Here is a 21,964-nt window from a genome sequence, read left to right as displayed (position 1 = left end):
GGAGTACAAGGGGTTTGACTTTTGTCGTTTCCAAACCTTGGTAGACATTAATTAAAAGGTGTTTTTATTTCTAATTTATATTATCAAGTCACCAACACGATCCAATGCCATCTTTACATTGTGAGGAGCAAAACCTATAAGTCAAAATCCGAAAACCGGCAATTTTAAGTCTTCAAACCTTCCTTTGCCCGCGTTAGCATCGAAGCTCTCTCCTTTCCTCATTTTCCCCCTAAAACTCAAAAAAGAAAGGAAAACAAAGCAGTAAGAGCAGTGTACTAGAACCCACCTTCTTTAATCAACAATGGCGGAAGACCCATCTCCGCCATCACCAGAACTCACCGAAGAGTTAAAGCAAAGGATCGAAACCAATCGTTTACGTGCATTGTCGCTTTTAGCCAAGCGCCAAGCATCCTCAATATCAAACCCTCAACACCCAATTGATTACTGGAAATCATTCAAATCACGGAAAGTAATCGACCCATCAACCAATTTACCCGTTCCCTCCAAAAATGAACCTGTTTCTCCGCCTTTGAGGTTTCGGGTTCGACTCGAAATCTGTTCTCCTGATTCTTTCTCCATTAATCCTAGCCTAGTTCAAGGGTTTCGCTTTCCGGGTCAAGATGATTGCTTTCAAATTATTGAGGCTTGTCTTTCAAATGTAAGCATTTGGGGGTTTTGGGATTTATATTTCATTGTTGGGTTTTAGTTGAATTGGGGTTTTTTCTTGGATTTAAGCTTCATGTTTTAATTTTCATGGGTTTTGCATTTGTTTGGGAATTGTGGCATATTAAGCTTGATTTTTTCTGGAAGTATTATCCAATTGTGTTTGAATGAAAAAAGATTGAAGAAGGTTTTAGTTGAATTGGGGTTTTACTTGGATTTAAGTGGGTTTTGCATTTTTTTTGTGTGTATGTGTGGAAATTGTGGTATATATATGTTAAACTTGATTCATTTCATGTTTTCATTTTTTGCTTGAAGTATTATCCTATTGTGTTTGATGAACAGAGATTGTTGTTTTTAATTTTCCTTCGGGTGTGAACTGTTGTTTAATTATAATCGTTGCATTCTGCAATCCTGGTTTATTTTGAGAATGCAGTTCATGCTAAGCTTTTTATTATTGTGTTCTGGTGGTCCTGTATGATTGTTGCTGCATTTGATTCTATTCATGTGAAGTTGTTTTGAGATTTCATTTCTAGAGTTTATCATGAATGGGAACAGAACAAACTTGGATGTGCAATTAATTAATTTGTCAGTGAAGGATTTGTATTAGTCCCCAACAATGCACAATTATCTGTACAATGTTTCTTTGAAAATTTAATTTATTTGGTGGTTGCTGAGCTTCTATATGATGAATAACAATGTGAAGTTATGGGTTGGTGTCTCATTGTGACTTTGTGTGTTAACTTAGCTGGAGCAATGTGTGTTGAAGCTATTCTAATCTCTGCATAAACGTCCCTGATTTGTGTTGTTTGTGTTCTCTTCTTTGACTAGGTTATGTCTACACATTATACACAAATCCATGGTGGTGGGAAGGCGTCTGTTTATAAGCTTACATATTACGACACAGTTCTTAAATGCTTAAAGAACTGCACTGACATTGAAGAAGTTGAAGAAATACCATGGACAACTTATAATGTGATGATGAAACTTTCTCATTCCCACATGCCTGGAAAATGGACACCGTGTAGGCCTGAGCATTTGTCTGATGAGAAGGTCGAGGAACTGATAAAGAAGCTGCCAGGAAAATTATTGGATACTCTCTTGCCTTTTCAGCTTGATGGACTAAAATTTGGATTGCAAAGGGGGGGTCGGTGTCTTATTGCTGATGAAATGGGGCTTGGAAAGACCCTTCAGGTAGCATGAGCTTTGATATATCAACTCACTTTCTTGCTTGGTTTACGCATTGTTCCTTTCTTATTGTCTTGAGTTTTGGTCCCTTCTTTTGTACGAGTATGCTGTAACCTGAACCTGTGATGATCTTAATATAGAATTTGCATGTGCTCATGAAGTTTAATATGATGATATGGAATATACATTGTTTAGGAGCCCTTGTATAGAGGAGAGAGATAGAGATGGATGAAAAGAGGGATCCTTGTGATAAGGAGAGAGATAGAGAGAACCCATAGCCAAGTTTATTGATGTTGCATTTTATAAGCAACTTCCAAATAAGGAAAATGTTTTGATCATTAAAATCCAAGGAAGGCTTTATAAATTGAATGAGTATATATATTACATTTGTTATTTTGTTGTTTCCTGCGAGGATGTAATCCACTTCATTTACATGATGTTTTCTTTGTTTCAGGCCATTGCCATTGCAAGCTGCTTTGCTGATGAAGGCTTAATACTTGTTGTTTGCCCTGCTATTTTGCGCTATGCATGGGCTGAAGAATTGGAGCGTTGGCTTCCTTCTTATTTGCCAGCTGATATCCATCTTGGTACTGTCCTGGATGACCTTTACTATTAATTTCTTTAGCTAATACTCCTTTTTCTCTTTACTATTAATTTCTTTAGCTAATACTCCTTTTTCTCTTTCATACCTGTAAGGCCCTGTTCATTTCACCTAAAATAAATAATATTAAGTAAAAATAAGTTCAGTTTAGTAAAATTCAGTTATCTTAAAAAAGAATTATAACAGAAAATCAGTAAAAATAATTTCAGTTCAGCAAAAATAATTTCAATTCGGCAAAAATAATTTCAGTTCAGTAAAATTAATTTAAATTCAGTAAAAGTAATTTAAATTCAGCAAATATAATTTTGTTTCAATAAAAATAATTTCAGCAAAAATAAGTTGAAGTGAACGGGGCCTAAGAAGCCAATGCACCTTAAGATCTTTCCTGTCCTCTTAGGAATGGCAATTATTTTCATTGGATGAACTATGGTTAGAGCATAGTATTCTGATTAGATTAGAGAGTTTGGCCTGGGACTCATCATTGTTCTCTCAAATAATATCTTTGTAAATGAATGATAACTATCTAGATTGGCTATTTGCATAGGGAGTTTAAAGACCATTTTTTTTCTTTGCTTATGGCTTACTGGCTTCTGATTTATGACCCGTTGTTCATTTTATCAGTTTCATCTTGTTTCCATAATAACATTTAATGATGAGCTTAACTGTTGTAGTACTTTCTTATTATCTTTTTGTTAACATATGGCTGAGCAATTTTTGGCATGTTGATACATAAGTATACCACTTTCTAGCTAGAAGATGTATTGCTCTTTGGGTCCTTCTTACTTCATTATAATCACAGATAAGAGTTTACGTGCTTGCTTTTGTTTTCATTATGGGTTTACGCGTGTGTAGGGTGTGTTGTAAGTAGCCCTATTAGCTACTGCCTGCAATTTTTGGGAGTCGCTTCTGGCTTTTATTTTTTATTTTTATTTTTTTTTTAAAGAAAAGACTGCTTGATATCATCCACCTTAGAAAGAAATTGCTGATATAATTCCTTCACCCTCTAAGGGTGTGTTTTATTCACCTGATTTTCTTATTAGACCTTATTAAAATGTATTTTTGTAATGAACTTGGGTCACCCTTATACTTATTTCTCCAGAACTTATGTCATATGAATTTATTCAAAATAAGTGAAAATAAAGGTGAATAGAACATGGCCTAAGTGTATTACAAATATGGGAGCATTGTGATTTTTTTTTCACCACTTTATCCCATATCTAACTACATATATTTTTGGCATATTATATGTTGAAAGAATTTCTACATTACGTTAAAAAAAAGTTGTCACAAATGCAAAAGTAGTCCTTTGAATCTTTGATTGAAATGAAGTATAACTTATAGTTATTGGAAATTTGATAAGTATTGCTTGCTTTAGCTTCTTCTTACTAGATCAAATTGTAAAAGCAGGTGATGTTTGTCTTGTTTTGATTTTAACACTTGCACATATCTTTTTTTCAGTATTTGGTTATAAAGACAATCCTGTGCATTTGAAGAGACATCCAAAAGTTGTTGTCATTTCTTATACTATGCTTAAACGCTTGCGAGACAGTATAATGAAATGGGAATGGAGTATCATGATAGTCGATGAATCACATCATATACGATGTTCAAAGAAGAAATCAGAGCCCGGAGAGGTAGATTATTTCATTTCCCTTGTTTTATCGGAATATTGTTGGTGAGCACATGACTTGGCTGTAATTTTGTATGTTTGCTTAAACAATCCTAGATTTTGTTTCTAGTTGCATAATTTTGCTACAGTTGGTTATCTAAGTCGTAATAACGTGATTTTGTAAGCTCTAAACACTTGTTATGAGAAGAATGGATCATTTATAGAGTAGAAGATTAGATTTTTTTTTTTTTTTTTTTGGACCCAGATCATGTTACTATATAAAAAGGCTACTATGTATTTTTTTTTTTTTTTTTTTTTTTTTTAAACCTAACATGGTTATTCAGCTGTCTTAGCTGGTTTGTTTTAGGGGCCTTTGTTTTCCCTGCACCACTTTTGCAAGTACTTTATAGATAATTAATAGGTATGGGAAATTTAAAGTTGAAATTGTGATATTAGTGTTGTGGTCGTAGGACTGTAGAAGCTTTTCTTTATATTTTTAATTTAAGGATTTCTTGTTTTGTGGTTGTATGCTTTTCTTTTTAATTCCAATAATTATCTTACAACCAAAAAAGACTTCCTACTTTTTATATATATGTTTATTTAAAAGAATTGACATGGAAAATGGAGTGTTGATGGAAGCTTATTACTCTTCTATGATCCATTCATTTTTTTGCCCTCTAAACAAGAAGGCGGTATGCTAGCACAAAATTTAGCCCCTTAACATTGAACACCATTTCAAAATGCTTTGTCATGTATTAATACTCTATTGTGTTTAATGGAACATTAGAAATGAGGTTATTTGCAAGAAAGTGGGTGTGACAGGCATTGCACACAAACTAAGGAAAAATCACCTGCGTTGGTTTGGGCATGTAAGACGGAGATCCGAGGGACCACTGGTACGAAGAGTGTAAGAGTGGGACCATGGAGGGGTTAAACGAGGAAGAGGGAGACTGAAAATGACTTGGTTGGGAGGAGGTAGGAAGGATATGAAGTATATAGATTTGCATGAGGATGAAACATTTGATTGTAAGGGATCGAAGAGGAAGGTTTTTGTCGATGACTACATGGAATAATCACTTTTGGTTCATGTAGCTGACCAAGTATGGGATTAAGACTTTGATTGATTGATTGATTGTGTTTAATGGTGGTACCTTTAAGGGTTATAACATTCTCCTAAAATTTGTTGAAATTAATCTTTTTATCCTAAAATTTGTTAAACAATTCCCTTAAGGGTTAAGATATTCACCTAAAGGATATATCTCTAATTTAGAGCTGACATTTAGTTGGATTAAATTCCTTTTGTGCTTTACAAAATAATAGTAATGTTGTGTTGCACAATTGTGTGTATAGTGTCATAAAACTTATTCTGTTAGAGCAAATGGTTGATAATTGAAGTAATTAGCAAAGAACAATTAAGAATTTTGATAGTAAAAGAGACAAGAAATTGGAAGGTGTGAAAATCCTTCATGCAAATGTTTGTATTGATTTTAATTATGGTTTACAAGAGTAATCTCCCACTAATTTCCACTCTAAAGCACAAGGGTTACAAAACAAGAACTCAAGCCCTCAAATGTGTCTCTCTCAATTTGTGGATGAATAATAAAATAACCCCAATTGGGTATTTATATCCTCGATAAAGTGGGTCAGAGTATCAGGTTGGCACGGAGGATAAATGAATCTAGAAGCTACTGATTGTCTGGAACTGCAGCTGCACGGATGTGCCAAATTCGGCACAGATGTACAGCCCTGTTCAGGTCAGCACAGACAGCTCACAATAAAACATCCATAACTTCCTCTTTTCTTATCGGAATTAAGCATTTGACTTATGATTGGAAAGCTCTTGAAACAAGCTTTCACCTCCAACTTAAATCACCTCAAAACTCCAAGTAGTTTGAGAGATATGCCCAGTTGAAGTTGACCCATCCAATGGTTCCTTGCTTAACACATTAATTCATTCCCTTAGCTTATATGCCAAGCCTTGATAGATTCCCAAGTCATATTCCAACATATTCTATCGAGTCATATTCCAACATATTCTATTTATCTTATTTCGGAAACTTATTACTAATTCTTTTTTATAATCATGCAAGGTCGGATCAAACTGAACCCAAAAGATTTAAACCTAAACTTCTTATTTCTATTTACTTACTTTTTTTTTTAAAAATATATATGATTGTGTGACTAAATATTGTAGAGGAAAAAAAAAAAGATTTGTGAAAAAACAGATTGAGACAAATTCAACAAGGTACTGTTTTTTCTTATACATTACAGTCAAAATCTAGTCCGAGATAGAAACCAGATCAGAGCAGACCTTAACTAAAACAGATTAGAACGCCTTAATCAAGTCAAAATATATTTCAATTGTAGGAGAACATGTTCTGAACTTAGGGTTGTTCCCGTCAAAAAAAAAAAAAAAAAAACTTAGGGTTGTTGAATATGAATTCCATTGGTATCCTTTGTATTAGTAAAATTGTAGGCAAACCCTTTATCTAATAAAGATATAAATATCTTGCTATCCCTCATTTATAATCATCTCTACTTTAATGGGGAAAAGTGGCTCCCCATTTCTAGTTCCAGGAATACCATGAAAATTAGAAATTTAAAAAAGCTGAATCCCATGAAGAAGATCTACTACCTCTGATCAAATCATGTCAGATTTCTGGAATGATCTTGAACGTGCAATGGTGTAAGTCATTTAAAAACAATTTTCAATGACGAGAATATTTTGACTGTAGATAAATTCTTGAATTATATCACTATTTTGTAGAGTAATGGAGGGAGAGGATCTTGGTTGGTGATTACAGAAGATATATTATTGGTTCATGTAGCCAAACCATAATTGGGGTTAGGTTCTGATATTGCAGTTGATGTAGGAACAATTTTATGGTGAAAAAAAAAAAAAACTCAATTAGACTTTTTATCATGCTTCCTTTTATTCAAAATTTCTTTGCTCATTATATTATAGTGGAAACATTTTGCTTGAGTTAAACAATTGTAATAATGTGTGTTGGATTATTTCACTTTTTAGATGTATTTTCCCCTTCACTATTGATTATAATGCAAATTTGCTAAAGCTATGCCGATTGCTCATACCAAACAGAGGCTACAGAGCCATTAATATCTAAATAGCCTTCAATTCAAATAGATTCAGTATGGTATAGACTTTCTGCTTTTATTGATATCTTTGGAAGCAGCTTTCTTTTGTGCAGTTTTTTAGGCTATATGTTTGTTGAAAAGAAGTATGAAACTGTAATGTTTGAGGAAGGAAATAGGCAGTTTACAAGGGGCTTGATGAGCTAGAATAAATGAGTGTTGTTCAGACTGAGGTTGAGACGTATAGCCATATACAATGAATTTGTTGAGACTTGAGTTCCTTCTTAAGGGTTTATTTTGCTTTCGTTATTGAGAAATGAATCCTTTTCTTTTAGAGGCTGAAAGGACGAGTGCAGTGCATCAAGAAGCCATTCTGAATAAGATTATTGATCACTATTTTTTATAGTTTTTGTTTCAAAAGAATATTATTGAGGCCATGTTAGAGTCCTGAAGGGTGGGAAATTTATTGCTACGGGTGAGATGGAGGGGGATGATGTGCTTGGACCCTATATTTGAAGTATGGGAGCTTCTTCATGTATTACATGCTTTGGGTTTTTGTGGAGTCTTATTATTGGGAAGCTTCACCAAGTCTTCATTAGAATTATAGTGCTAGAGATTAACTTCTAATGGCATTATATATGGCTTGTTGATAATGTGCTATATTGGCATTATTTACAGTATAACCAAAGTAGTATAATCAAAGGGAAGAGAATGAAGATTGAGTGGTAGGGTTTGAAGTGACAACATCATTTTAGTGGGTGTGGTTTATTCTGAGTATCATCTTGTTTATGCTCAAGCGTTTTTAATGTAATGGAGCTCAAGTTTAAGCTTTCTATTAAAATTAAAAATATGTTCATTATTGGCATGTATGTCTGAATTAAAGATTCAAAGATATTGATTGATATTCACGGTGCATTAGTCATGAAACCAAAATTAGAAATTTGTAAAGAATTTAAAATGAACAAAAAACCTCCAAATTATCTCTTGATAATCTTGAAATGAACATAAATCATACGTATTTTATTTTGTTTGCTGTTGTTCATGAGTAACAAATCTATCTGTGGTCAATCTCATATTATAATGTAAATGAGCTTTTAAACTCATGACTAATTGGTATATTCATATATTTAAACAAACACAAACAAGTTTTAGCTAAGCCTGGCTCAAGCTGCTCATTGACAGTTTGGTTCTTGTATTCAGATAGGTGTAGCTGGAAGTTGGATAAGATCATGTAAATCATGTTGGTTGAGCTTGGAAGGGCTTTTGAGAAGAGAAAAGAGTTCATCTTTGGCATTGATGAAATGATGAGGTTGTGATGACAATGAAAAGAATGGAAGATGGGTGCATGAATGCATGATCATGCTCTTGAGCTCACAAACAACCATAAATGCCCACCCACCCAATATTAAACTTTTTCGTAAGGCATCTGATGAGGGTGTGCTAAGAAAAGCGCAGTGTAGTCATCCAGAGTTATTTATACATATAGTGAAGCTAACTTTGTGTCACAAGTATTGACGACTATAAATTTTGAGTCCCAAATGTAAAGTTTGTAGCTTGACATGTTTAGTCGACTTAAAAGTCTTGTGATTTTGTGAGCGGTCTGCTTATTATGAGCTAAACTTTCTTGCAGAGGTGAAGATTGTATCAGCAATTTTCGTATGCTACTAGAATTTGATAAGTCCTAAACTACTAGAAAATGATAAGTGCAATAGGGTATCATCAAATCATTCCCTGCGCCTATGGCAAAGGTCCCTTTGGTAGTTGGTACAGAAGGTAAAGCAGTATGTCCATAAGGTTAAGTCAATTTTATTGATTTTTGGGCAACATTACGAGGAAGAAAGTTTATTGAGCAAGAGCAATCCATTTATGCAGACCCAAGAAGTTTAGGGTCATTAAGGGGTTTGGTGGATAAATTAGAGTCATATTCAGTTTACCGTGGAAAATAAATCATTCAACCCTCTTTCTTAAGTAATCCTTCCCATAGTTTAAGACATGCCTATGAATTCGGAAACGTATATGCTGTCTCCTTTTTTTTTTCCTTGTTGAGCCTCATGATGTGGGTTCTGAAGTAGAGGAGAGATTACCTTGTCAGAACATTTGTTAAAGCTCAAATTACATCTCTTAAATGGGAGCGGAACTCTGGCATTTTCTCTTTAGAAGCTAGCAATAATGAGTGATGATCAATGAATTATATTGGCTTACAACAACAATAACAATGTGTAAAATAAGTTATATTGATATGATCTATTTTATTTTATTTTATAATTTTTTTTCTGATGTGATATGATCTGAACTCTCTCTCTCTCTCTCTCTCTCTCTCTCTCTTTTTCAGTTCATATCCGATCAGAACTTGCTTAGAGTGGTTTGATTTGATTAAGTAAGGTGAATTGAACTGAGTCTTACTGTTTTACTTTAGAATGTAGAGTAGTCTTTTTTTTTTTTTTTTTTTTTGACAGCATAGAATGTAGAGTAGTCATTGATGGGTATCTACCCGTCCAAGTTATCACAAATAAAGTGTGCCACAGAGATTTTGTTTTTTCATTATTAATGTTCCATTTTGGCTGCCAGTGCTCTAGTCTAAATTAGTCAATGCGATGAATTTTTAAATCTGATCAGAGTTGGACATGAAGAACAGAATTTGTACAAGGCCAAATCGCTACCATTCTTTTGCCTGGAATTAAATACTATGTATCATGGTTATTAAAATATTGGGTTTTGTCATTTGCAAATGATCCAACTGCAGGTCATTTATTATATAGTATCCTTAATTGCTTTTTGCCCAATAACACACCTTAACTTGATGCCTTTTCTTGTTAATAGATACAAGCTGTTCTCGATGTGGCATCTGAGGCTAAACGCATAATTCTGCTGTCAGGAACACCATCTTTGTCAAGGTTACACATACCGCCAAAGCTTCAATAGTGCAATTAATGGCATTATCTTCATAAAGTCTTGGCATTCTATTTTTAATCTTGTCATGCTGTGGATATTTTTCTTTCAATTTCTGTGAATGTCTAAACAGTGAAATTCTTGCTAGGTGATCATAGGCCATTTGATATTTATCATCAGATAAATATGTTATGGTGAGCTTCTTTATCTTATGTTGCATAAATCTAACTTTCCTTGCCTTGTGAAATTCTAAGGTGATTTTTTCTCTTTTAGGCCTGGCCTGCTGGGTAAGGACAAGTATGAGTATGCAAATACTTATTGTTCTGCAAAACTTATCAACAATCATAAAGGAAAGACGTTCATGGTAAAGTTTGTATCCTTCATTGAATTTGAATTACCTCATCCTTATCTAAGGAAAAGAATTACGTAAATTTTAAAAATTAAGCATTTGTTCAAACTATATTTTTAGGTAATGAATGAGTTATCCATCTTTTGTTTAAATAGATTAAGACACATTTTAAAATGCTTAAAGTGTATTATACAATGTCGTGCATTCAGTGGCAAGTCTTTACTTGAGTTGTATGGAAGAAATGTCTATGTGTTATCAACCTACATAATTGGAGCAGTACTTGGTTTGGTTAAGATATCCACTATCCAGGGTATTCCTTTCTTCTTAGAATATTAGCTTGTACTTGGTGTTAAATTCAATCCAAACTAGATTGAGCTCCTTTGGAACATTTTGTTTCGTCTCTAAAGAACTAGTGCCATTCTCAAAGCAAAATTGGGCTTGACACATGAAATCTATATTCGGCTATAACTAATAATACTTTCGTGATATTGTTCGTGAAAGAGTTCACCTCCCAAAGTCCCATGGCTCTCTTTGTATCGATTGCCTTGTTGCAAGAGAACAAGTGATCCTCTTCCTTTTTTTTTTTTTTTTTTTTTTCCCCACAAATGTAATTATTATTAAGTTTTGGCTGTGTAGAAGTAATTTAATTTAGAATTTATTACAAGTCTCTGAAATTATTGCAAGTCAATTAACCCAATCTTCCTGCATCTGTTGTAGGATGTCTCAAGGGGCACCCGTTTGGAGGAGCTGAATGTTTTACTTAGACAAACTGTCATGGTGTTCCTCTCTTCTCTACTTGATCATGGATCTATTGAGCTTTTTTCATCTTATATACTCTGTTCATATGCATGTAACTAGTAAAGAGTTTATTGGTTGATAAACTTTTGGGTTTCTTTGTTGCAATTTCTTTTCTGCCGATATTTGAAATTTGGATATTTCTTAGACTACATATATCCAACTTACCTATATTCGCTTCTGCTTTATAGATACGGCGTTTGAAGGAGCATTTGCTAGTGCAGTTACCGCCTAAACGTAGACAAATTATAAGCTTATCTTTAAAAAAAGCAGACATTGTTATTGCAAAGAATGTTGTGGCAAATCTGGGAGAGTCACATACTAATCATGCTGGTAAAGATGGTGATAACGGTACGATAAAACTCTAAGATTTAAATTTATTTGCAATGTCATGATTTTGTCTTATTGTATTGTCCTTTTCCTATTTACTTATGATTTGGAGTGATCCTGCTCTAGTTCAGCTTTGCCTAAATTACACTGCAGCTCATAAGGATAAATACATGTGTACTCTTTTTGAGCTTTTATATGTACATGTTCCATTACCTATGGTCTTATAGGCATGTAAGAGCTTGGGAAATCAAGCTATATGAGAATAATACATCTATACTCTTTTTGAGCTTTTAGATGTACATGTTCCATTTACCTATGGTCTTATGGGCATGTAAGAGCTTGGGAAATCAAGTTATGTGAGAATAATACTTCAAACTGCCGTCAAGGCTTTAATGAGTAATGACATGTCTTCTTTGTCGGTTCATAACAAAAGAAATTATAAATATGTGAAAGCCTTCCAAAGGCTTCACTGAGTCTTTGCTTGTTTCTGAGTTTGTTTATTGAAATCTAATGATTCTTTACATTTATCTTTGCTTGGTTGGTTGTCATAATCACTACAATCCAAAGATGCTTAATTGCTTTCCCTCTACTCTATTTACACTCGTACTTTCTGATCCCTTGAGGCTTTTTTTTTTTTTTTTTTGGTTGGGGGGGGGGGGGGGGGGTTCGGTTGGTTTCCTTTTCTTCTCTGCTCTCATGATATTTGTACCTTGTTTCCGTGTTTTTTTTAATATATATAAATATTTTTTTTTAAAAAGGATGCTATCAGTTTCTAATATAGTATAATAGTATTAAGCTTTAAAATATCCGTTGCAAATTGAATGACATATTATAAGGTTTTTTATTTTTTTATTTTTTAAAATTTAATTCTTTTTTATTTTTTTATTTTTTTTTAAATGTATATACAACCAGATTAAAGTTAATTTTGGACTGATTGTTGCTTGTTTCCTCTAGTATGTGATGGTATGGTAAATGTGATAAGTTAGTGTAGTAAATAGGTCAATCATTTATGTCTACATTGGTGGTTTCAAAGTGAATTATGATCCCTCATGATGGCACCAAATAGATGGTTCTCACTTTGGGGTGATTCTTTTTGTCTGCAGACACTGGAGGGGATGACCGAGAGCTCTCTGATCAAGTGCTTGGTATTTCTAAGGTGCTTGGATTTTTTGAGTGGCTTTCCCTTCACCCTATTGTTACCGAAGCAGATGACTCAAATAATACCGAGCTGGATGCGAGTTCTCACAAAATGATAATATTTGCTCACCATCTCAAGGTCCTAGATAAATTACAGGTGAGGAGCTCTTCATTTTTCTCTTGCTTCAGGTGTTGCCAATGTTGGCTCACCAACTTTAAAAATGATGGAATTGTTATGTCATTATTAAAGCTGCAAATATACCGTGATAGTTGTGTTCTCTGGCTGTATAAATTTACTTTCAGCAACCGCAAAATGATAAAATTGAATCCATTCGTTCGTAAGAGGACCACCTTTTTATGGACCAATGTACATTATAGTTAAGAGAACTTAGCTCGTTCCTTTTACCCCACCTCCTTCCCTGTTAAGAAACTACCCTTTAGTAGCAAGCTACATAGGGACTTCCATTTCCATGGTAATTGATCAATCTGTGGGGCATGGCGATTTCCAAAAAATAGAAAGCCCCATTTAAACCTAAGATAAGGCTTATATCTTTTTTTCTAAATTGAGCAGGAAGTTAACAAACCTAAGATTAAATGGAAAAGATTAGCTATTTGGAAGTGTTATGTGTATACACTTCTTACGTTTATTCTTATGAATGGTTACCCAATTTCAGGCGTTCCTTTGTAACAAAGGCATTGGTTTTGTACGCATTGATGGTAATATACTTGATTGCGACAGGCAAAATGCTGTGAGGTCATTTCAGTCATCAAAAGAGGTTACTTATGCTCTTTATCCTCACTTATGCTCTTTATATTGTCATCGTTTGATGCTTTGCAATTTTCACTGTATTTGAATTTGCCTCTAGAATTTAGTTGATTGTTCCTTCCAACTTACGAGTTCATTCTCAGTTGATTATTCCTTCCATCTTACTATGAGTTCATTCTCAGTATGCAAGCTCAATGTGTTCCTATCCATGTGCTGACCACAGTGACCAGTGTGTATGTCTTCCTATCCATGTGCTGACCACAGTGACCAGTGTGTATGTCTTCCTATCCATGTGCTGACCACAGTGCCAGTGTTCCCTTTAATTTTCATGTCTAGCGAAGGTTTAGAAATATGTTAGCATGCTTTTTTTTATTTAAAGACATGCTTTTACAATTACTCTAGTTTCTACTACAGAAACACGTCATCATCCTGTCTTGTTTTGAAGAATTTAATAAAAAAGAATTATGGAAGCTGTTATACTTGTAGATGGATACATTTGGTTGAAATGATGAATGGATCAACCCAGATAATGTGCATTATTATCAAAATTGAATGAGTTTATTATAGTGATCTTAAAGGCGACAATAATTTTTTTGACTGGCATAATGATTTGATATCCTGTATTTACATTCAGAAATTATGTGATGTAGGTCAAGATTGCCATCATCGGAATTACAGTTGGCTATGCAGGACTGGATCTATCAGTGGCTCGTAATGTGGTCTTTCTGGAGCTACCCAAAGACCCAACTTCCTTGCATCAGGTATAGTTGAGCTGGTAATTGATAATGTGCTGAAGTCCATAGATGTATAATTTATTTATTTATTATTTTTTTACGGTCTCCAATGCACACCTTTGACTATCACAAGTGACTCTGTGTGCTATACTCTCAAAATTTCTAAGTAAGTGTGCATGTTTGCTTTCTAATTGTGCTTAGCGTTTTAGGACTTTGGTTGAAATAATAGATCCTTTTTCAAGAGGACTATACTCCTTTTGAAACTTTTGTGTTCTATCTTCATTTCAAAAGTGAGGGCTTGGAACAAAGTTGTCTATGTAGCATGACTTTGGCTATCTGTGAAATCTTCTTATGAGTATCTTTGACCGGTATTATGATGAATGTGAGAAATTAATTGCAACATGAAGTAACATTTTTCACTCCAAAGGTTGCCCACTTTTTTTTTTCTTTCCCTTTCTATAATGTTTTTTTTTTAAAATGAAATAAATAAATGAGAGGGAGAGAAGGATTAGATCGTATAATGAAAGTAGGAAACAATGACGCGTCTGGACTCTCCCTCTTAACTTGAGCTATTTTGGAGATGAAGCATATAAGGGTACGCAGGAAAACATATGTGTTTTGATTTCTATAGAAAAAAACCCAACACCTTCAATTTTGAGTATGGAATGGACCAATGTGTAACATGTCTACTGTAGGATGTGTAAATTCTTGTGGTTGATTTCATGAGTTGAAGATACCGTTTCGTTGTGATTGCAGGAACACATATGATGCGTTGATCACACACCATGTCACGAATGTCACAACGCAAATTAGATTTCAAACCTTTTTAGGATTTTATAGTAGTTGTATGTGATTAGAATATTTAAAATAGAATCAATAGATTAGTAGAGGATTACAGCCTTTAGTGGGGAGACATGGGGAATTATTCACTATATCTCTGAATAGGAAGTAACTTTTGTGTGAAACATGGGATGTAATGTTAAACAGGTTTTTCAAACACCCCCTGTTTATACGGACAAGATCACAGGTGGTTGAAACACCCCCTTATTGATACGGACGAGAACACAGGTTTTGAAACACCGCCTATTGATACTGACGAATTTGGTTTTGGTCAATTCTATGTAACTTGGACTCAGATGAAGTGTCAAATTAGACACGGGTGTCCAAGCATCGGACTCGCCCATTTTCTTGAAAAAAGTTGTGTTTTTAGTTAAAAATGAAGTGTCCAAGTGTCGGTGTCCAACACGAGTCGTGTCAACACGGACACGTGAGGTAAATGAAAAAGTCCGAGTAACATAGGGTCAATTATAAAGGATTTTCATAGAGTGGAGGGAATTAGAAATCATAAAGAGGATAGGAAAGAAAGAAACGTGAAAGGAAAAATAAAACCCAACAGATCTCATCCTGGGATTTGAACTCAGGACTTTCAGTTTACGACTCTTGCACTTCACCACTGTGCCACTTCTCTTTAGTCATTACTGTCTCTTGATTTATTTATATCCAATTTTGAGGGCCCTGTGTGGTTGCATCGCCCCTGTTTGAGACCTATCTTCTAAAAACACTTCTTCCTTCTATTAGCTTAGCAACAGCTCTTTTTCAATGTCATTTACTAAGCACATTTGCTATCTGTATTATGATTGCTTTTGAGTAGAACTTTGATTAACCTTTGCAGTTGCTTGTTTAGGCTGAGGATAGAGCTCATAGAAGAGGACAAACCAATGCAGTCAACATTTACATATTTTGTGCAAAGGTTTTCTCTCTCCCTTTTGGCTATCATATCCTTATTTTAGATTATGTGACCTTCATGTTTAATTTTGTCATGGAACTCTAGGATACATCTGATGAATCACGCTGGCGAAAGTTGAATAGGAGCATTCAACGTGTTTCATCTGCAATTGATGGGAAGTATGATGCAATAAGAGAGATTGCGGTACTCTTTCTTTTCTTCTCTCAGTGGATTGTATGATCATTATTGTGCGGAAATAGGATCCACCAATACAGATAGAGTGTGGAGGATATCATATTGAATGTTTATCTAGATTTTAAATAATGTATAAAAAGAAGGGATTAGGGAACATAGAGGAGTGACACTGGAATTAAATTGAGTTATAAATTCAGACGGCTATTTATTGTCAAGGAAGATAAAAAAATTTACAGCTTGGTTCTTAGGAGGCAGTATTGAGGAATAAAAATATAAATCAAGAAAAATTAATGCTAATGTCTATGGTTATGCTACCCAATGTGCTGATACTTTTGGTTGTAAATGACTAAAGCGATACGTTTGGGTAAACTAGCATTACCATGGGCATTGGAACATGACTTCTCTTACAAATTTTCATACAAATTATTCCCATCACCACAGATATTATCACCTAACAAGCAGTTGATAAAAGTTATAAGATGCATTATACCTTGGACTTGGTGGACAGCTCTTTAAAGATTAAAAGTTGCATTACAAATTGTCCAAAACTTTAGTATCCAAGAATATGATTATGTTATAAAATTATTGGGAAATTGGTTTCCTCGATGCATGATGTCTATTTCTTATGTAGACTTTTGAAGTGAAATTTGTTTTAATTACAAACAGGTTGATAATGTATCATGTATCAGAAACATGAATTTATTTCAAAGTGTGAATTCAAGTTATGCTGCTCCATCTATTGAGAAGTGTCCAACAGATGAAAATGTACAGCAGAATGGAGCAGAGTATGATGATGATGATGTTAAGGTAGGTAAATGAGAACTCGAGACATTGGTCAATAATTGTAACATGCTGATTCATGATGCTTTAGTACTAAAATCTTATAATTTTAGGCTTGCTCATTTCAAGTTTGTCATGTTATAACATGCTCTGAAAACACTTGTAATTTGAATTTAACTTTCTCTTGCTTACTTCCCCCCTTGTTTGATTTTTTTATTCATCATTTAGAAAACCCTGTAAATAAACAGGAGAAATGAAGTATACTGCTACAAAGATACACAACCCATGGGCATTGGTAAAAGTCATATTTTATTTATGGACACTAGAAATCAAAGGAAGTCAAGTGAACTGATAACAGATGGACATGACCTGTTCCCCTTATACCTCCAAACTGCTGACATTAAACTCTCATTCCTATATGACATTGTTCAACTGGGTTTTCTATTTAATATATATTGCATATGGTTTAAACCTAGATACTTTGGTTCTCTTTCACATCGTCATGAAAATTACCTTTATGGATGACATTTGCCTGATCCAAAACATCTTGGACAGTGACAATGTCACAGGGTTAGATATATATTGTAGCCCAAAGTCGGTTGAGTCTAGAGTCTAATGCTCTCCTACTCCACATGTTTCCAGTTTTAGGTAAATAGGTCCTGTATCTCGATTACAATCTGTTCAGTAATATATTGTTGGTATTGCACTGCATAAACCTAGGTAGTAAGAAGTGTATCATATTATAGTGTATTATTATGAAATTTAGGATACTGGACTTCTCAATATTTCTTTTATCTACAAAGGTCAGGGGGCAGCTCATCAAATTGTCTGACCATCTTTAACAAGGTGATGTATAATTTACTAGATTCTATATTTCTATGTATAGATTTCTTGCCTGCAAGCACCCACTATGGTAGTTAGAGTAAGAAAAAAATTATCAAATTTTATAATTTGTGGTCTTAGTTGAATAGAGAATTCCATATATTAGGGAATTCCATATATATATAATTCTTATACAAGGAGTTTGTGTTTCATCAATCCTGTATTTGTAGGTGATGACTCTTATGTTCAATATGTTATGCAGACAGATGAAACGGTTAAAGTGACACAGGAGTTAACTAAAGAGAATGATTGTTTGACTATAAGTCAGAGCTTTGTCCAAGTAAATATGGATTCACTGCGCTTTGCGGTGAGCATTTCACATACCTTTTTACTTCATTTAAGTATTACACTCCTTTCTTTCAAATAAACTTGGTGTGTCCTCATTCTAGCATGCCACTAAAATCTGTGCGTGAAGTCGTATGAGTTTGTATGTGTTGTTATACATAATCAATTCAATCGTTATGTATATGATTGATACACTTCATGCACAGATCTACTTTTTCCCGTTTGCCACATTAGCTGCTGAAGTTTGGTGTGGGTGTGTGTGTGGGGGGGGGGGGGGGGGGGGGAAGAAGAATTCAATTCTATGTGAAGAATTTTAACACCCAATTCAATACTTTTATGAATCTCTTAGCATTAACTTGCTAGTTATGGAATGGTCTGGTAGAAGGTCATTTAGTTTGGATTTATTTAACGATGCGGACTACCACCAATTATTTCAGGATGAGATTTTTGAATTGCTTCTTTCAATCTTTTCAGGGGTATCTATGTGAATATTTCTTTCCCTTTAATTCTGATATTCTTTTGCACTTTGGTAAATGCAATAGCTGTTGTCTCTGTGTGTGTTATTAAACGCGAACTACAGTGAAGTTGTCTGTCTGAAAATCTATCTTAGGCATGCTACAAGTTGTGTGGAAGTAAATACTTTTGCACTTCATAATGTAACGCATGCCCCTTGGAAGAGTAGTGGTTTCTCTATTCTTTGTTTTTTCAAGATTTTCAGCAATTGAAGCACAGCTGTAGAAGAAACCCTTGGAAGATTAGTGGTTTCTCTATTCTTTGTTTTTTCAAGATTTTCAGTCATTGAAGCATAGCTGTAGAAGAAACCCTTATATATCTATAAAATATATATTATGTGTTTTTTATATTTCGAAAAATAATATTTGGCAATGATGGGATTTAACCTGGATTGTTATTATGGTAATTTATGTTTGATTCTATCTTGTTGAATACTAAATTCAATATTTCCAATTTTGTTTCCACGTTGCTGAAAAATATGTTTTGATATGAGTCCACCTTCAATTTGCAATAATGACTATAATCTTTACCTGAGCTGTAGGTGAGTCAGTATACTGGAAGAGTCCACTTGTGCATTTGTGATCTTGCAGAAGATTCAGCACCTAGATCATTATCTGAAAATTTCCGGATAGAGGAAATCTCTGCTGATCCCAGCGAGTGGACTTCTGTCTTCATCAAGGAGAATCCTACTTGCCAGCTTGCTATTGTGAGCTTCATAAATGAGTGGAAGAACCTGAAACACATTGAAAAGAAGAAGTTGTTTGGAAAGCCTTTGCAGTTACCTTTAGCCATTGAACTATTGCGTCTCAGTGAAAGCAACAACCACGATAGAAATGTACATTCAATGGCCATGAATTTCCATAGATTTATTGTATTATATCAGAATTACACTCTTCTAAAACATATTTAGTGCATCTTCTCAGGGACTTTTGAAAGGAGGAAGCAAGAGAAGGCATACACCATTATTTGAAATAAGTTGCCCTCAATCTAATGCATTATTTAAGCAAGTTTATCTCCTTGATGGTAGAAAGAAGAAGACATTGCACTTACAGTATTGGACACTAATGGATGAACCCTTGTGCAAATTCTGCCAAAACCCTTGCCAGTGAGTATGATTTTGCAGTATCCTAGATCTCTTACAGTTGTTCATTATTGAAATTAATTCTCTGCTTTCAGAGGTACTTTTGCCAAGAAGCCCAAGGGTTTTTTTGATCTTTTCTGTTCAAATGTCTGTTATGATAAGTATCGCTCAATGACTAGTGGCAGATACCTTCGTCAGGTTCGCATCTTACACTCATGTCAGTATTAATGTGACACTAGTCTTTCAAAGTTTTTGTCTTGAACGCTGCTATTTGGGGTTTCAGGAGCTATTTCAAATTGAACGTGGTGTCTGTACAAATTGTGAGCTCGACTGCCACAAGCTTGTGCAGCACTTATTACCATTAGCAGTGGAAGATAGAGAGAAGTATATCGAGCGTGAGGCGCCACAATTGACTAAGCACAGAAAATTGTATGAGGCCATATCATACTATGCTATCTTTATTATATTTTAGCTGTGGCTTGTGATGTCTTATGTCATGGTTAATACAAGTACTTGATAGTTTTCGCAAATATGGTAATGGTGACATTTTCTGTAAGATTAGACTCATTTGTCATACGTTAAGTCTTTCAGGACATGTTAACTCTACAATGTATTTCTAAAATATCAGGAAAAATTGAAGTATATATAGATCATCAGTAAAATTCAAATGCCATATGCTCCATTGTTTATTGCATTTGTGAAATTTTGAGTATCACTTACACTTTTTTTTCCCCTTTCTGAAATGCCATAATTTGAAAATATCAGGCTTGACAAACTTGTTCGTGAACCAACTGAAGGTAATGCCTGGCATGCAGATCACATAATTGCTGTGTTCATGGGAGGAGGTATGGTACATTTCTTTCAATCTGCATGCTTTTTCTTCATTCACTGCTATATTTCTGTCCTGAATGATTTAGTTCTGTAATGGGTGCTTTGTTTGAATAATTGAATGCAACCAATTGTAAACTGCAATTTTATAGGATTTTAGTTCATTTATAGACAGTATTTCCTTTTATTGCTCGTCATACTTTTGCCTCAGTATAAATGTTTCTATATTGAAGGAAATTCCAAAACAATATGCACTCTTTTCTACTAGTAGATTTTGAACCCCTTGGTTTTATGTAAATTCCACGTGATTTGTTTAATTTAATATTCATAGTACTGTGTTAGTTAAAATTACTTAATATGAAGTTTTTTTTCTTTTTTTTTTTTTTTTGTTTTTTTTTTTTTTTGGGGGGGGGGGGGTCATCTCTGAGCTGCCTTTTCACTGTATTCAACTTTGCAGGTGAGTGCACATTAGAAAACATGAGGACCCTATGTGTGGCATGTCATGCTGCTGTTACTGCAGCCCAACGTACCCAACGATGTATGGAAAATAAGCTATATAGGAAGGCATTGGCCAGTTTCAGAAGAAGTAATAAAAAGAAGACACTGCGTAAGGTATATTATACTTCATAATTATTCTTCAAATACAAGAATTGTTTCAGAGCATTATAGTAGTATTTTACACCTATATCCAAAAAGATATGTCGACAGCTAAATTTTATTACAGTGCAGCGTTGATGAAAAAACATAAGCAAAGCTGCAAAGGCACATATTGACTTAGAGGTGAAAAACAAACGAGAAAATAATTTAAAAAATCTTATGATTAGTTGTATAATTTTTTTATTGCCCTTGATCGCCAAGTTACTATAGATATATGGTTACTCTTTAATTGCAAAAATTATGCTGTTTAAACTTTATTTCACTAATCCTTTTGTACAGAACCAAAGTTCTGCAATGGAAGAGAAATTAGACGATGACAGTGAGTTACTGATAGATGTACCTGGCAGCAATTATTCTAAAGAATCTGTAGAGAAGAAAGATATACCTGGCAGCAATTATTCTGAAGAATCTGAAGAGAAGAAAGATATAATACCTGGCAGCAATTGTTCTGAAGAATCTGAAGAGAAGAAAGACGATAGCAGCCTGAAACAACCATTGATTGCCGACTTCTCCAAATTTAGCTTCACTGGTACCTGTTGAGTCTATCTTAGCATGCAACAGTGAAATTCAAGGCACTAAGTTTGAGCACACTGATGTTTTTTGGAGCAGCTTTTTGAAGGAGTTTTATAGGAGATTGTATGCAGTAGGTCTTGTGCGTATTACGATTTTGCTGTAATATTGTTTAGTCTAGGATACATGTAATCAATTGTCAGGTAGTACAGGAAATTTAATGTATGAATGAAGTGTATCTTATTGCAATTGTTGCATGAAAATTTCAATATATTATTATAAATTTCAATTCTAAAATGCTTGAAATGTTCTTTATATATATAAATGTCATTTGTAAAATGCTTTGGACACAAAAT

General features: G+C 34.2%; 1 protein-coding gene across 1 annotated transcript; it reads left to right on the top strand.

Moving 5' to 3' along the window:
• Positions 1-51: 51 nt before the first annotated feature.
• LOC145588594 (uncharacterized) lies at positions 52-21,889 on the top strand. The gene is made up of 23 exons (XM_081645223.1): positions 52-658; positions 1,492-1,854; positions 2,303-2,435; positions 3,908-4,083; positions 9,972-10,045; positions 10,199-10,234; positions 10,314-10,404; positions 11,107-11,166; positions 11,376-11,535; positions 12,618-12,808; positions 13,326-13,427; positions 14,068-14,178; positions 15,836-15,901; positions 15,983-16,081; positions 16,739-16,879; positions 17,937-18,041; positions 19,074-19,367; positions 19,456-19,637; positions 19,709-19,811; positions 19,897-20,042; positions 20,379-20,458; positions 20,899-21,053; positions 21,378-21,889. Exons 1-23 carry the CDS (start codon positions 302-304, stop codon positions 21,636-21,638), a joined length of 3,486 nt encoding a protein of 1,161 aa, XP_081501349.1. The 5' UTR covers positions 52-301; the 3' UTR covers positions 21,639-21,889.
• The last annotated feature ends 75 nt before the right edge of the window (positions 21,890-21,964 follow it).

This window comes from Chenopodium album, chromosome 2 (assembly GCF_948465745.1).
Source record: "Chenopodium album chromosome 2, dcCheAlbu1.1, whole genome shotgun sequence".
NCBI lineage: Eukaryota > Viridiplantae > Streptophyta > Magnoliopsida > Caryophyllales > Amaranthaceae > Chenopodium > Chenopodium album.
Note: the sequence above shows the minus strand (reverse complement) of the source record. Positions and strands in the feature narration are given on the sequence as shown.